Source organism: Cucurbita pepo, chromosome 11, assembly GCF_057944985.1.
Source record: "Cucurbita pepo subsp. pepo isolate OVF chromosome 11, ASM5794498v1, whole genome shotgun sequence".
Lineage (NCBI taxonomy): Eukaryota > Viridiplantae > Streptophyta > Magnoliopsida > Cucurbitales > Cucurbitaceae > Cucurbita > Cucurbita pepo.
The window spans coordinates 3,329,771-3,347,747 of record NC_141808.1 but is presented as its reverse complement, the minus strand read 5'-3'; the positions used below and the strand labels follow the sequence as shown (position 1 = coordinate 3,347,747).

At 33.9% G+C, this 17,977-nt stretch overlaps 3 protein-coding genes across 3 annotated transcripts; all 3 read right to left on the bottom strand.

The window, feature by feature from the left end:
• Positions 1-2,291: 2,291 nt before the first annotated feature.
• Positions 2,292-3,711, bottom strand: LOC111805114 (gibberellin 3-beta-dioxygenase 1). The gene is made up of 2 exons (XM_023690011.2): positions 3,190-3,711; positions 2,292-3,027 (listed from the first exon to the last, which is right to left on the bottom strand). Exons 1-2 carry the CDS (start codon positions 3,642-3,644, stop codon positions 2,442-2,444), a joined length of 1,041 nt encoding a protein of 346 aa, XP_023545779.2. The 5' UTR covers positions 3,645-3,711; the 3' UTR covers positions 2,292-2,441.
• A 3,960-nt stretch (positions 3,712-7,671) lies between these two features.
• On the bottom strand, positions 7,672-9,065 carry LOC111805117 (gibberellin 3-beta-dioxygenase 1-like). The gene is made up of 2 exons (XM_023690015.2): positions 8,543-9,065; positions 7,672-8,407 (listed from the first exon to the last, which is right to left on the bottom strand). Exons 1-2 carry the CDS (start codon positions 8,995-8,997, stop codon positions 7,822-7,824), a joined length of 1,041 nt encoding a protein of 346 aa, XP_023545783.2. The 5' UTR covers positions 8,998-9,065; the 3' UTR covers positions 7,672-7,821.
• A 5,777-nt stretch (positions 9,066-14,842) lies between these two features.
• On the bottom strand, positions 14,843-16,184 carry LOC111805115 (gibberellin 3-beta-dioxygenase 1-like). The gene is made up of 2 exons (XM_087128147.1): positions 15,730-16,184; positions 14,843-15,577 (listed from the first exon to the last, which is right to left on the bottom strand). Exons 1-2 carry the CDS (start codon positions 16,182-16,184, stop codon positions 14,992-14,994), a joined length of 1,041 nt encoding a protein of 346 aa, XP_086984273.1. The 3' UTR covers positions 14,843-14,991.
• Positions 16,185-17,977: the final 1,793 nt, after the last annotated feature.

The window sequence follows — 17,977 nt, the reverse complement described above, 5'->3', positions numbered from 1 at the left end:
TATTGTTAAAACCCTATTCACCCCTTAGGGTTGCCATACTGATCCAATATTTACGACTTGTATGTTTATTATGACATAAAAGGAAGAACAAATTATTTATGATTACACGTGATTAAAAGTCACGAGGATGTCATGCATTTATGAGTGTCATGTGTATCAGGACATTTCCATGTTATGTTATATTAAATTGGACGTGTAGCTTTGATATTTATGTTTGTCATGATATCATGTAAGTCTTTTCTTCTGTGGTCTGCTCGTCTCGTGGGTTCATGTGCACGTGCGTGAGCCGTATGTGGGGAAGTATCACATGTTCAACCCTACCTAGACTGAAAAGATCTCAAGGTCATGCTATAATGTTTTAAGAAGGATATGTACTATCATGTATGCGTATGTTTGCACATTTTTATTACTTTTCATGGAATAGAGCATTTCCATGAGAATCTAACGTTTAAAGGGATAGAACCTTTTGGATAGGATCAAAACACATATCGATGCACGTTTTTTTAAAAAATATTGCAAAGTAATTGAAGATTAGAAGAGAAGCCTTGTAATATGATTACGACAGTGCTTCCTGTGTTGATCTTGTTCTCCAAAGTCAGTTAATACTTTTGAACTCTTTCATCTCACTTTTGACCATCATACGAGATATTAGCAACTTATAATATAGTTTAATATTAGATATAAAATTAGATTTAGCAGTCTCTAAATCTGAGTTTTTATGCCAAATTAATCAATGTATGTTCAACTTTGTAATGATTTTTTTAATTTATGCATTAACCATTTAATCCCTATGTTTAAAATGTAAAACCATTTTGTCCCTATTTTTTTTAAAAAAAAAAATAATTTGTTAATATTATGCGACAATCTTTACACGTGATTACAGTCTTTGGAGTTTAAGAACACATTTAATGTATAATCAATTTATCGATCTACACGTGTAAGAGATCTCATTTTATTTCAACCATAATTTTCATGATAAGGACTTAATTGTTATAAATTTTAAAATATAAATACTAAAGTGTTATAAAATTGGTTACAAACTAAGTTAGTGGACTAATGGATTGTTACATGCATCCTAGTGACTCATGTCTATCAGCTTCTCCCTTAGTTTATCTCCGAACTACATTTTAGTGAGAGAGGTATCACTTTAATAACATTTGTTACGACCCATGCCCAGGATACGGATCAGGATTTAGAATTCAGATACGACATACATTCCCTTTTTTAGAGTGAAGACTATCTACACAGATAGATTTTTTAAGGATATTTTGTCCTAACTCACATACATCTTAGAAAAATTTCCAAAAGATCACCCAACATAAAATTGCTTCAAGTAAAGTTTATATAATCGAGAGACATCAATCATACAATATACTTTAATGAAGATGTGAAGAAAATGTTGTTGAAATTATCAAACGACATTTCAATTCATGCCACATTGAAGAAGGATATTGAAACTTCATTGTTATAAATTTTTGGTAGATTACAATTTCGAGTAATTTAGAGTGATTGTATTTCATTAATGTATTTTAATATTTTTTATTTAGTTTAAGGTTACATTATAGTGGCTAATTATAGTCATAAAGTATGAATGTTACCACTCTTGAGGCTATAAAGCCATATGTTAACTTTGTAAGATAGACTTGTAAAAATGTAGTAAAAGGATCTTTTGTGCTTTCCCTCCGCCAATGACTAAGTTTTTTGCAATTCTATGTAGTTTAGGTTACATGTAGAATCATTCAAGCTTGACATGATCAATCTTGCTTTTGGAGTGATTCGAATCTCAAACAAGTGTTCTTACCTTGAGATATTCGATCAACAAGGTAATCTGAATCTTACTTCCCTTTTACTGATTTCTTATCATTTGGTATAAGAGCTTCCCCTTGGGCCGATTTCCTTATCATTTGGCATTAGAGCTTTCCCTTGGGCTGACTCCCTATCAAAAGCACACTCAACCTTGAAGTTCTACGAATGAGTCACGGAAAAGAAAGGTACACCTTGTTGCTATAAGTAGTAACTTTAAATTCTTTTAAGCATTTCTTACTCATCATATCTTCCGATCGTTCACATTCGAATATGGTATTGGTTCATTCATGTATCTCTTATTTATTCGAGTTCACAAATATATTAAAATGTATATATTCCAAAAAACTTTAAAAAAAATTTCAAAAGGGAGATGATATAAATTGGTTAGAATTGAATGGTTGGCAGGATGTTAGAGAGAAGGGATTTGAACATGCATGGAATTGACAGAAAATTAAAAAAAAAATTAAAACAAACACACGAGAATATTACATGCAAGTTTCCATATTTATTGCATGGCTGTGTATGAACATCAAACTAAACCATTTAAAATCTGCCCCAACATGAACAGTTTAACAACTTATTTTTTGGAAACCCTTCTGAAAATAAAGCAAACAAGAGGTTTTCAATATGAAACATCATATTGTTAGGGCAGCAATTCCCTTCCCCGAGGCTTTAGCCTTGATGATAAAATATTCTTTCACGTTCACTCCTTTATAAATGGGAGTCTGTAGGGTTTCACTCAATGGCTTACAATAAGGTGCTACGTATAAATGACCTGGTGGATGAAAGAAATATGCCATCGACATCGTAGTCTTCTCAGTCTCTCGTATCATCACCCGGTGAGGAACGCTATGAAACCGTCCATTTGATATAATTTGGAGGAAATCGCCGACGTTAATAATGAGAGCGTCGCTCCTCGGAGCCAGCGGAAGCCAGCCATCTTTCTCGTTCAAGATCTGTAGCCCCTCTCTACGTGCCTGGTGAAGCATGGTGAAGAGGGAGGTGTCAGTGTGGGCCGCGAGGCCAATGACTTTGCTTGGTTCAGGGCATGCTGGAAACGAGTTCAAGCGCAAAGCCAAGTGGGGTTTTCCGGTGGCCGGGTCGATGTAAGACAACTTCTTCACCATCTCTTCATCGGAGATGCCAAGAAACTTGAAGATTAAGCTTATTAGCTTATCAGCTAAAGCCTTCATTTTTAGTTGATATTCTTCCATTTTATCACTTCATTAAAAAAAAGAAAAAAAAAAAAAAGAAAGAAAAGAAAAGAAAGTAAGAATCCAATTAGGGCATATAAAAATTGTTGGGATTTAGAGTAATAATCACTTAAACATAAACCCTAAACCCTAATTGTGTACATGCATGAAAAAAGTTGCATGGATTTACCATAACGGTTGGTAGTCCGATGGCCAGAGTTTCTTAAAATCATCAACCGGAGAACCTATGACGGTGAATCCTTCATGCCACATCATTTTGTCATGATGCTTCGTTAATCTGGCCATGCAGTAGCCGTTGGCAGTTCCAGGAACATTTAATGCCTTCATCTTCTGGCTTTGTGGAAGAGCGAAAAGTTGTCGAGCCACCTCCTCGGTTTCGACTGTTAGGGTTTTCGGGATACCATGATTAATCAACTGAAACATTCCCCACTCCTCGCAGGCTTTCCCTATGAGCTCCAACACATTGTCGTCGTTAAAATCGACAACCGGGATCGAGACCGTTTTGTCCGATTCGAACTTCTGCGATGATTCATCGAGGTGAGGCCATACGTGAGATTCAGGAACCGCCTCAACTGTGTTGAGGTCCAGAGGAGTCAAAAGGCCTACACCAGGAAGCTTATCCATATTTAGGTAGCTGCACACAAAAAGCCACTGAGATTAAGATCAAGGTATATTGAAATACTAACCTTACTTACGGCTTCAATTTATAAAGAAGTAGTAAATCAAGCTCACCGTTTATGGAAGGATCGTTGCTTTTTTTAATGTTTAATTTATAAACTTAAAAAGAAGTAGTAAATCAAGCTCACCATTTATGGAAGGATTGTTGCTTTTTTAAAGTAAGAAACAAAGAGAGTAATTTAAATTTAAATTGAATGTCTAGAGGAGATTAATGTTATTGCAAATAAGAAAGAAACGGGATAAGAATGGATTGTTATGGAAGGTAGTTTAGGTCTTTTTTATAATTGATATGCCTTGGATGCATTGAATCAGGTATCGTTCAAAACGTGACATTTCCGACGAGCAGTGAAGATCACGCAAGGTATCTAACTCACACGTTCCCTCATTCACCAAACCCTTTTCCACGCTTAGTAGTGCAACGCCCTTGAGAGAGGACATAACTTCCACATGAAAACCCTTTTCGTGATCTTTCTTGGCGCACTGTAACTTTGCGTCCCTAGCCATAATTAGCATCGTCGTGGTCTACGGTTGACAAACACATAGAATGGTGTATAGTCCTATGATGTTATGTTAGGTATATTATGCGATGTCCTATTATGTCATGCTATGTCATGTCATGTGAAGCTGTGGTGTAGATTTATATTACACTAATGATAATGCATGATGAATTCTATGACTAGTATTATGCATATTCTATTGTGTTTTTAGCCTTTAATCCTAAAATAATTAATTTTAATTAATTAATTGATATTTCAATGATAACAAACCTACGCTTAATTATTAACAATTATAAGTATTTTGAATTGTCCACAATGTAAGGTTGGGAATAGCTATTTCAACGTCTTTTTCAATCACTCAAATCAAAGCTAAAACAAAGAAGTTTCAGTCAAAACAAGATAGGATGATGTGGCGGCAAAATTGACATTATGGACCAATCAAAGTATGACACTTATAACTTTAGAAGAATAAGAAACGATGGAGTTTTCAATTACTTTAAAATAGAAATAAAATTATTTGAATTATAGAAATAAACGGTTACTCCTATTCATTTTATTAATATTTTTTATTATTATATTATTACATTTAAAAATATAAATGTAAATAATAAAAATGAATTTGAAATGTTTTAATATTTATTATATATATCTATGTATATATATAAAACATGTGGTCACCTTTTTTAACCATAAATTTTTAAAAAAAAATTATTTTTAGTAGTCCAGGTTTCAATTCACTTTTTAGTGATCTATATCAATTCTTATTTCTGCCACCTCTTCTAAATTCATCTCTTCCCCATATTTTTTTACTAACCCAGTAAACTTTTGTTTAATCTAAATTTTTATAAAGCCTCCATTGTTTCTCTACCGTAAGTAAATAGTTACGAGGATCAAATAGATAGAGAAATTGTGAATCTACCATTTTAGGAAGGGTAAGAAATGTGAATCTACCCGTAGGAAAGAGTAGAAATTGTGAATCTATTATTTTAGAGAGAAATTGTGAATCAAATTGTGAATCTACGGTTTTAGAGAGAAATTGTGAATCTACTCTTTACTCAAAACAAATTATAAATCTACTCTTTGCTCTCTTAGGAAAGAGTAAAATTGTAAATTTACTCTTTACTTTTAGGTACATATATATCGGTGTGATCCTAAACCGTGAAAAGGATTGAGTATACTCTTGAATTCGTAAAAAGAGGGGTGTAGCGGTTGGGCAGTTAGCGGTTGGACTCTATTCCAAGAAAAGAGTCGGAAAAAAGGTTTATTCAAATTTCCAAGAGGCACTTGAAGAGTGGAGTAGGTCGAGTTTGACCAAACCACTATAAAATAATGGTGTTATATTTTCTAACTCTAACTCTTTCATATTTAATCACGAATTTTGAACTATTTTAGTGTATTAATGGTCATATTCTAATTATTTTTTTAAAAAAATCATAATTAGAAAATCTAATCATATTTAAATATTTTTATTGTTAAAACCCTATTTATTCCTCTAGGATTGCCATACGAATACAATATATACGACTTGTATGTTTATTATGACACAAAAGGAAGAATGAATTGTTTCTTATTAAATGTTGTGATTAAAAGTCACGAGGATCTCATGCATTTACGAGTGTCATGGGTATCAGGATACTTCCATGTTACGTTATATTAAATTGGACGCGTAGCTTTGATATTTATGTTTGTCATGATATCATGCAAGTCTTTTCTTATGTGGTCTACTCATCTAGTGGGTTCATGTGCACGTGCGTGAGCCGTGTGTGGGAAAATATCACATGTTCAATCCTAGACGGAAAAGATCTCAAGGCCATACTATGATGTTTTAAGAAGTATATGTACTATCATGTATGCGTATGTTTGCACGTTTTTATAATTTTTTATGGAATAGAGCATTTGTATGAGAATCTAACATTTAAAGCGATAGAACCTTTCAGATAGGATCAAAACACATATGGATGCACGTTTTTTAAAAAAATATTGCAGAATAATTGAAGATTAGAAGAGAAGCCTCAAAATCAGATTACGACCGTGCTTACTGGGTTGATCTTGTTCCCTAAGGTGAGTAATACTTTTAAACTCTTTCATCTTACTTTTGAGCATCATAGTAGATATTAGCAACTTATAATATAGTTTAATATTAGGAATTAATTATGAATTAATTCACTAGATTATTAACCATATTTAATTAAAATTAACAAATAATAACTTAAACTAATTGAATTAGATTATGTTACAAAAATTTAATCATTTTTCCCTATTTTGCTGTTTAGACTTTGTAATTATAGAAAAATTAATGTTTAATTACCGAAATGGAACGCATAAATGATGATTCGGATCAGGATTTAGAATTCAGATACGACATACATTCCCTTTTCGAGAGTGAAGACTATCCACATAGATAAATTTTTTCAGGATATTTTGTCCCCACTCACATGCATCTTAGAAAATTTTTCATAAAGTCACCCGACATAGAATTGCTTCAAGTAAAGCTGATATAACAAAAAGACATCAATCATACAATATATTTCAATGAAGATGTGAAGAAAATGTTGTTGAGATTATCATAAGACATTTCAATTCATGCCACATTGAAGAAGAATGAAACTTGATTGTTATAAGTTTTTGGTAGATTACAATTTAGAGTAATTTGAGTTATTGTATTTCATTAATGTATTTTAAGACTTTTTATTTACTTTAAAGTTACATTTACATAGTGGCTAACTAGAGTCATAAAGTATGAATGTTACAACTCTTGCAGCCATATAAAGCCATATGTTAACTTTGTAAGATAGACTTAGAAAAATGTAATAAAAGGAGCCTTTGTGCTTTCCCTTAGCCAATGACTAAATTTCTTTGCAATTCTATGTAGTTTAGGTTGCATATAGAATCATCTAATTTTGACATTATAAATCTTACTTGTGGAGTGATTCGAATCTCAAACAAGTGTTCTTGCCTTGAGATATTAGTTCAACAAGGTAATCTAAATCTTACGAGTGATTCCTTATCATTTGGTATCAGGGCTTTCCCCCAGGCCGATTTTCTTATCATGTGGTATCAGAGGTTTCGCTTGAGCTGATTCCTTATCAAAAGCACACTCAACCTTGAAGTTTTATGAAGGAGTTACCAAAAAGAAAGGTGCACCTTGTTGCTATAAGTAGTAACTTTAAATTGTTTTAATCATTTGTTAGTTTCAGGATAGCTCACATTCGAATATGGTGTTGGTTTATTCATATACCTCTTATAGTGTCACAAATATACTAAAATGTATAAATTCCAAAAATTTCAAAAAACTTAAAAAAAAAAATTCAAAAAACTTAAAAAAAAAATTTCAAAAGTGAGATGATATAAATTGGTTAGAATTGAATGGTTGGCAAGTGGGAAGGGATTTGAACATGCATGGAACTGACTGAAAATTAAAAAAAAAAAAAAAAAAAAAAAAAAAAAAAAAAAAAAAAAAGACATACACGAGAATATTTGGTACAAGTTTCCATATTTATTGCATGGCTGTGTATGAACATCAAACTAAACCATGTAAAAGCTGCCCCAACATGAACAGTTTAACAACTTATTTTTTGGAAACCCTTCTGAAAATGAAGCAAACAAGAGGTTTTCAATATGAAACATCATATTTTTAGGGCAGCAATTCCATTCGCGTTGTTTTGAGACTTGATGAGGAAATATTCTTTCACGTTCACTCCTTTATAAATGGGAGTCTGTAGGGTTTCACTCAATGGCTTACAATAAGGTGCTACGTATAAATGACGTGGTGGATGAAAGAAATATGCCATCGACATCGTAGTCTTCTCAGTCTCTCGTATCATCACCCGGTGAGAAAGACTACTAAACCGCCCGTTCGATATAATTTGGAGGAAATCGCCGATGTTAATAATGAGAGCGTCGCTCCTTGGAGCCAGCGGAAGCCAGCCTTCTTTCTCGTTCAAGATCTGTAGCCCCTCCCTGCGTGTTTGGTGAAGCATGGTGAAGAGGGAGGTGTCAGTGTGGGCTGCCATGCCAATGACTTTGCTTGGTTCAGGGCAGGGAGGATACGAGTTCAAGCGCAAAGCCAAGTGGGGTTTTCCGGTGGCCGGGTCGATGTAAGACAATTTCTTCACCATCTCTTCATCGGAGATGCCAAGAAACTTGAACATTAAGCTTATTAGCTTATCAGCTAAATCCTTCATTTTGAATTGGTATTCTTCCATTATATCACTTGATTAAAAAAAAAAAATAAAAAAAATGTTAAACATAAGATTGTTGGGATTTAGAGTAATAAACAGTTAAACATAAACCCTAAACCCTAAACCCTAATGGTGTACATGCATGAAAAAAGTTGCATGAATTTACCAGAATCGTTGGTAGTCTGTTGGCCAGAGTTTCTTAAAATCATCAACCGGAGAACCTATGACGTTGAATCCTTCATGCCACATCATTTTGTCATGATGCTTCGTTAATCTGGCCATGCAGTAGCCGCTGACAGTTCCGGGAACATTTAATGTCTTCATCTTCTGGCTTTGTGGAAGAGCAAAAAGACATCGAACCACCTCCTCGGTTTCGGCTGTTAAGGTTTTCGGGACACCATGATTAATCAACTGAAACATTCCCCACTCCTCGCAGGCTTTCCCTATGAGCTCCAACACATTATCGTCGTTAAAATCGACAACCGGAATCGAGACTAATTTGGCTGATTCGATCTTCTGCGATGATTCATCGGAGTGAGACCATACGTGAGATTCAGGAACAGCCTTAACTGTGCCGAGGTCTAGAGGAGTCAAAAGACCTATGGGATGAAGCTCTGCCATATTTAGGTAGCTGCACAAAAAAAGACAATGAAATTAAGATAGAGGTATATTGAAATACTAAACTTATTTCCTGCTTCAATTTATAAACTTAAAAAGAAGTAGTAAATCCATTTATGGAAGGATTATTTCTTTTTTTTTTAATATTTAGTTTATAAACTTAATAAATCAAGCTCACTATTTATGGAAGGATGGTTGCTTTTTTAAAGTAAGAAACAAAGAGAATAATTTAAATTGAATGTAGAGATTAATGTTATTGCAAATAAGAAAGAAATAGGATAAGAATGGATTGTTATGGAAGGTTTTTTAGATCTTTTTTATAATTGATATGCCTTGGATACATTGAATCAGGTCTCGTTCAAAACGTGAGATTTCCAATAAACAGTGAAGATTATGCAAGGTATCTAACTCACACGTTCCCTCAATCACCAAACCCTTTTCCACGCTTAGTAGTGCAACGCCCTTGAGAGAGGACAAAACTCCCACATGAAAACCCTTTTCGTGAACTTTGCTGGCGCACGGTAACTTTGCGTCCCTACCCATAGTTTGCATCGTTGTGGTTTACAGTCGACAAACACATAGAATGGTGTATAGTCCTATGATGTTATGTTATGTATGTTATCCAATGTCCTATTATGTCATGCTACGTCATGTCATGTGAAGCTGTGGTATAGATTTATATTACACCTAATGATAATGCATGATGAAAGCTATGACTAGTATTATGCATATACTACTGTGTTTTTGGTCCTTAATCCCAAATTAATTAATTTTAATTAATTAATTACACTTAATTATTAACAATTATAAGCATTTTGAATTGTCTCGGAAATAACGATTTCAAGGTCTATACTGCTTATTAAGATTTATGGCATGTTCTTTTTTATTTATTTATTTATTTATTTATTATTGTTTATGGTTATTTTTTGAACTATTTTATTGTATTAATTGTCATATTCTATTTATTTTTAAAAAAATCATGATTAGAAAATCTAATCATCAATGTTTTGGGGGCGAACCTTGTGGAGGAACCCTTGGGTTTTTTGGGCATTGGATTCTCACCAATGTTTGTGTTACTCAAGCCAACATTCTCGCTTCCGCTTCGTCCACCACTACTTGCGCGCATGCTTCCCTCTAAGGCGGAACGCTCCCCTATTGATGCAATTTTGCATCCCACAGCTTCGGCATATCGCTTAGTCTCGTTCATCTTCAGCACAAGAGCGCTCGATCAGTGAGCTATTACGCACTCTTTCAAGGGTGGCTGCTTCTAGGCAAACCTCCTGGCTGTCTCTGCACTCCTACCTCCTTTATCACTGAGCGGTCATTTAGAGGACTTAGCTGGTGATCCGGGTTTAAATATTTTTATTGTTAAAACCCTATTTACTACCCCTCTAGGATTGCCATTCGGATCCAATAAATACGACTTGTATGTTTATTATGACACAAAAGGAAGAATGAATTGTTTCTTATTAAATGTTGTGATTAAAAGTCACGAGGATCTCATGCATTTACGAGTGTCATGGGTATCAGGATACTTCCATGTTACGTTATATTAAATTGGACGCGTAGCTTTGATATTTATGTTTGTCAAGATATCATGCAAGTCTTTTCTTATGTGGTTTGCTCGTCTAGTGGGTTCATGTGCATGTGCGTGAGCCGTGTGTGGGGAAGTATCACATGTTCAATCCTACCTGGACTGAAAAGATCTCAAGGCCATGCTATGATGTTTTAAGAAGGATATGTACTATCATGTATGCGTATGTTTGCACGTTTTTATAACTTTTCATGGAATAGAGCATTTGTATGAGAATCTAACGTTTAAAGGGATATAACCTTTCGGATAGGATCAAAACACATATCGATGCACGTTTTTTTTGTGTAAATATTGCAGAGTAATTAAAGATTAGAAGAGAAGCCTCTAAATCAGATTAAGACAGTACTTATAGTGTTGATCTTGTTCCCCGTTAATACTTTTGAACTCTTTCGTCTTACTTTTGAGCATCATAGTAGATATTAGCAACTTATAGTATAGTTTAATATTAGGAATTAATTATGAATTAATTCACTATATTATTAACCATATTTAATTAAAATTCACAAATAATAACTTAAACTAATTGAATTAGATAATGTTACAAAAATTTAATTTGCTCTCTAGACTTTGAAATTATAGAAATATTAATGTTTAATTACAGAAATGAACCGACGATGGTTGAATGTTTTTCTCGGGAGGTTTATTTTTAGTATTAAAATAAGCTTTGGGTACATAAATATTTTTGAGTTTCCACTCCCTAATTTAGAGTTTAAGAACACATTTAATGGATAATCAATTTATCCATCATGGGTAAGAGATCTCATTTTATTTCAACCATAATTTTTATGATAAGGGCTTAATTGTTATAAATTTTAAAATATAAAATTGGTTGCAAACTAAGTTAGTGGACTAATGGATTGTTACATGCATCCTAGCATCTCATGTGCATCTCTAATTTATCTCCAAACCTAAAATAACTCTAAATTTTCGCATATCTAGAGTCGTCACTAACGTCTGATGCTCATCTCTAATACAAAATATAACTCTAAGAATGCTCATCTTTATTAACGGAAAAATTTAAAACTTTAGAATAAGTTAAAACATTAGAAAACACTGCCGGACTTACGTGTTTCAAACATCGTGCTAGAGTTCAAAATAAGATAAAACAATTATAAATTAAATAATTTCAATAAATGAAATGCAAACATCTTATCCGAACCAAAACTAGGAATTTTAAATATGCAACTATTCTATGCACGCGCTACAGTCTTTGATCACGATGTCGCCTTCAACCGTACATGGGTGCCTTGTTTTTACTTGAAAAACAATATGACACACGGCCTGAGTATTTCGAAGAAATACTCAATAAGTGACCCCATTATAGAGGCCATGCTAATGCAAACACATGCAATCATGAATTAGGGACCTATCTCTAATCATTTAAGGATAGTCTCCAGTCTCGGACAAATTGGATGTGTAGTACTTCCCTACATACGACTCACACGTGCTAATGTGAATCCCCAAGGCGCTCGCACACACTCTGGACCCTCTGGTCAAGCTAATCTGTAGCGACGTCTGGAGGTCAGCGGAACCCCATAGTGTTATGCGCCTCATGAACACCCTCATATGTGTGCATTTGCACCTATGCGCATTCGCGCTCATCATACGATGCGCGTCCGCACTCATCATCTCTAGGGGAAGTAGCCCTATGCTTATGAACATACAATATGTATGAGGTCCCTCTAAGTCCAATTATACATCTCTTTTGACACAACCCTCTAGTCTCATCTCTTGGTTACCCTATGTAACACGTGCTCGTGAATATTTACATTAATATCATTTTCATACTCTTAGGGTTGTGTCCTATGTCGATCTAACGACATGATGCAATATGACAAACAACATCATAAGGCATGTTCAATATGGAAAACATCATCATACATACATCATACTCATCATAGAAGCCATTAAGTGCATCAAATATAACATGTACGTCATGCATCGAAATATAAATAACGTACAATTAACATACAGCACAACACAGCGTCATACTCATACATCATCATAAATCAAACAATATTTAGCCTATCCTATAGTAAGGCCACTTACCTGTTTGGCCTTAGCTGGAGTACTCCCTAATTTATTTAACGTCAGCTCCCGTTCCTCGACAACTACACCAAATGTTGCCAAAGTTTGCTTCCTATCGCATCGTTCGTTGCCTTTTGTTAGTATTTCACATTTTAATTAATAATCCAACTAACCGTGTGAAAAGACGACCTCAATAAAAATCAAATTCCATGTTTTCGTTGTTTCTAAATTGTATTAGATAATAAAACTTAAAACTTAAATTAAAGATAGGTAAAAGCCAGTATAATTCAACTTAATATTAAATCATATAGATACAGATATAATAATTTCTCATATGTTTCATTTTCCTTCCCACTTTATTCTTATTTCTCTGTTATATTTTAATTATGTTTATATACTTTAATCAAATTTGATTTGATTTTCTTTTCTTAAGAATTGTCTATGCAATTAACGGATTCTAATTTTCTTTTCTTTATTAAAATCTTCTCATCTTTCGTTTTTTTTTTTCTTTTTCCTTAACTCTAATTTTTCTAAGCCGTTCAATTCTATTCTCATATCTAAATTATTTTAAGCAGTTAAAATCTAATTTTTTAAGCAGTTTCTTTCTCTCTCCTCTTATCTATATCTTTTTATTGTTTTGTTTTGTTTTTTTTTCTAACTCAGATCTAAATAATTGTAATTTATAATTCAGATCATTGCAACAGATATTTCTAATTCAGATCTAAATAATTTCTAATATCTTGGATAAAAAGGACAAAGTAAATATGACTACTAACCTCTCCAAATGACATCTCTGTCCCTTTATCTTCCATTTATCTGCTTAACCATCTCTCCATTATCTGCCTTTCTTCTAGATCTCTACATTATTGTCTAACCATCTTTTTTTTTTTTTTTTTTTTTTTTTTTTTTTTTTTTTTTTTTTCTATTTTGTTTGGGAGGGGCCAGAGAGTAGAGTAGAGGTGGTCAATTTTTTTTTTCTTCTTTATTTTGTTATTTTTATTTTAATATATATATATATATATATTAAAACTAACCCTCCAGTAGAGAACCACATTTTAGGGAGAGAGGTACCACTTTAATAACATTTGTTACGAACCATGCCCAGGATTCGGATAAGGATTTAGAATTCATATACGACATACATTCCCTTTTTAGAGTGAAGACTATCCACACAGATCAATTTTTTTCAGCATATTTTGTCCACATTCATATACATTTTTGAAAAATTTCCAAAAGGTACCCAACATAGAATTCCTTCAAGTAAAGCTGATATAACCAAGAGACATCAATCATACAATATACTTCAATGAAGATGTGAAGAAAATGTTGTTGAAATTATCAAAAGACATTTCAATTCATGCCACATTGAAGAAGGATGAAGCTTCATTGTTATAAATTTTTGGTGGATTACAATTTAGAGTAATTTGAGTTATTGTATTTCATTAATGTATTTTAAGACTTTTTATTTACTTTAAAGTTACATTTATGGCTAATTATAGTCCTAAAGTATGAATCTTACGACTCTTGAGGCATTATAAAGCCATAGGTTAACTTTGTAAGATAGACTTGAAAAAATGTAGAAAAATGAGCATTTGTGCTTTCCCTCGGGCAATGGCTAAGTTTCTTTGTAATTCTATGTAGTTTAGGTTGCATGTAGAATCATTCAAGCTTGACATGATCAATCTTGCTTGTGGAGTGATTCGAACCTCAAACAACTGTTCTTGCCTTGAAATATTCGATCAATAAGGTAATCTGAATTTTACTTCACTTGTAGTGATTCCTTATCATGTGATATGAGAGCTTTCCCTTGAGCCGATTTCCTTACCATTTGGCATTAAAGCTTTCCCTTGGGTTGATTCCTTCTCAAAAGCACACTCAAACTTGAAGTTCTATGATGGAGTCTCCAAAAGAAAGGTGCACCTTGTTGCTATAAGTAGTAAGTTTAAATTTTTTTAAGCATTTCTTAGTCATCATATCTTCAGAATGGCTCACCACATTCTAATATGGTGTTGGTTCATTCATGTACCTTTTATCTATTCAGAGTGTCACAAATATACTAAAATGTATAGATTCCAAAAATTCAAAAAAGTTTCAAAAAGGGAGATGATATAAATTGGTTAGAATTGAATGGTTGGGTGGCTGTTAGAGAGAAGGGATTTGAACATGCATGGAACTCACAGAAAATTTAAAAAAAAATTAAAACAAACACACGCACACACGAGAATATTACATGCAAGTTTCCATATTTATTGCATGGCTGTGTATGATCATAAAACTAAATCATTTAAAATCTGCCCCCACATGAACAGTTTAACAACTTATTTTTGGAAACCCTTCTGAAAATAAAGCAAACAAGAGGTTTTCAATATGAAACATCATATTGTTATGGCAGCAATTCCCTTCCCGGAGGCTTTAGCCTTGATGACGAAATATTCTTTCACGTTCACTCCTTTATAAATGGGAGTCTGTAGGGTTTCACTCAATGGCTTGCAATAAGGTGCTACGTGTAAATGACCTGGTGGATGAAAGAAATATGCCATCGACATCGTAGTCTTCTCAGTCTCTCGTATCATCACCCGGTGAGGAACGCTATGAAACCGCCCGTTCGATATAATTTGGAGGAAATCGCCGACGTTAATAATGAGAGCGTCGCTCCTCGGAGCCAGCGGAAGCCATCCATCTTTCTCGTTCAAGATCTGTAGCCCCTCTCTACGTGCCTGGTGAAGCATGGTGAAGAGGGAGGTGTCAGTGTGGGCCGCGAGGCCAATGACTTTGCTTGGTTCAGGGCATGCTGGAAACGAGTTCAAGCGCAAAGCCAAGTGGGGTTTTCCGGTGGCCGGGTCGATGTAAGACAACTTCTTCACCATCTCTTCATCGGAGATGCCAAGAAACTTGAAGATTAAGCTTATTAGCTTATCAGCTAAAGCCTTCATTTTTAGTTGATATTCTTCCATTTTATCACTTCATTAAAAAAAAGAAAAAAAAAGAAAGAACAGAAAGTAAGAATCCAATTAGGGCATATAAAAATTGTTGGGATTTAGAGTAATAATCACTTAAACATAAACCCTAAACCCTAATTGTGTACATGCATGAAAAAAGTTGCATGGATTTACCATAACGGTTGGTAGTCCGATGGCCAGAGTTTCTTAAAATCATCAACCGGAGAACCTATGACGGTGAATCCTTCATGCCACATCATTTTGTCATGATGCTTCGTTAATCTGGCCATGCAGTAGCCGTTGGCAGTTCCAGGAACATTTAACGCCTTCATCTTCTGGCTTTGTGGAAGAGCGAAAAGTTGTCGAGCCACCTCCTCGGTTTCGACTGTTAGGGTTTTCGGGATACCATGATTAATCAACTGAAACATTCCCCACTCCTCGCAGGCTTTCCCTATGAGCTCCAACACATTGTCGTCGTTAAAATCGACAACCGGGATCGAGACCGTTTTGTCCGATTCGAACTTCTGCGATGATTCATCGAGGTGAGGCCATACGTGAGATGCAGGAACAGCCTCAACTGTGTTGAGGTCCAGAGGAGTCAAAAGGCCTACACCAGGAAGCTTATCCATATTTAGGTAGCTGCACACAAAAAGCCACTGAGATTAAGATCAAGGTATATTGAAATACTAACCTCACTTACCGCTTCAATTTATAAACTTAAAAACTTAAAAAGTAGCAGTAAATCAAGCTCACCATTTATGGAAGGATTGTTGCTTTTTTTTAAAGTAAGAAACAAAGAGAGTAATTTAAATTGAATGTCTAGAGGAGATTAATGTATTGCAAATAAGAAAGAAACAGGATAACAATGGATTGTTATGGAAGGTAGTTTAAGTCTTTTTTATAATTGATATGCCTTGGATGCATTGAATCAGGTGTCGTTCAAAACGTGAGATTTTCGAAGAGTAGTGAAGATCACGCAAGGTATCTAATTCACACGTTCCCTTAATCACCAAATCCAGTAGTGCAACGCCCTTGAGAGATGACATATCTCCCACATGAAAACCCTTTTCGTGAACTTTGCTGGCACACGGTAACTTTGCATCGCTAGCCATAATTTGCATCATCGTGGTCTACCGTCGACAAACACATAGAAATCAGAAAAAAAAAAAAATACAGAAAAAAATACGGAAAATAAATTTGAAGGAAATGGTAATCTTCAAGGCCCTGTCCCCCGACACATTGCCCACATAGTGTTTATTACGAGCTTATTTGGATAATTTGAGTTTTACGGCGTGCAGCAACAAAGTGCTTCAAAAGAGTTTAAGATATATCGCTCCTCTTGATTAAGAAAATGTCGGTTTTGGTCTAAGGTAGCTTGCTCTAAAGAGATAATGCACTAGTAAAGAATCCGTTGCTCAATGAGTTAAAAGAGTTGGAAGAACAGAATTGGCTACGGCTAGATTTTAATAATATGTTTCCTAAGTGTTTACTAAATCTTATGTATCTAATTGAGGTGGGTAAATACATGGTTGAATAATATTATTATAACATAATATTAAAGCTATAAATATTATATAATAATGTTAAATAAATGCTATTATAAGTTAAAAATAGAATAATCTTTTAATTATCTTAAACGTTCTATAAAATGTTTTCATAACTAACATATATAAGTTATAGTTTCACAATTTATTATAGCATCCATTGTGGACGTAAAAAAAAACACTATAAAAATCTTAGACTTTTAATAACATAGGCTATCACGACGTACGAGAAACCTATAAAAAGTCTACAATAGCGTTTTTCGTAAGCTATCGTATTTATTATTTCTTGTAGTGTTTGTACCGATTTGATCCTGAGTCGTGGAAGGGATTGAGTTTGCTCTTGAACTCGTGAAAAGAGCGGTGTAGCGGTTGGGCACTGATCCGAGGAAATAGTCGAGAAAAGTTTATTCAAATTCACAAGAGGCACTTGAGAAGGTGGAGTAGGTCGAGTTTGACTCAACTACTATAAAACCATGGTGTTATATTTTCTAATTCTAACCCTTCCGTATTTAATTTCAAAATTCTTATTAAGATTTATTGCCTTTCTAAGTTTTTTTTTTTTTTTATAATTGTTTACGGTTATTTCTTCAAACTATGTATTAATTATCATATTCTACATATTTAAAAAAAAAAATCATATTTAGAAAAATTAATCACTTTAAATATTTTTATTTAGGGTTAAAATTCCATTCACCTCTCTAGGGTTGCCATACTAATCCAACATATACAACTTATATGTTTATTATGACATGAATAATAGGAAGAACGTTTGTTTCTTATTAAAAGTTGTTATTAAAAGTCACGAGGATCTCATGCATTTATGAGTGTCATATGTATCAGGATACTTCCCTGTTATGTTATATTAAATTGGACACGTA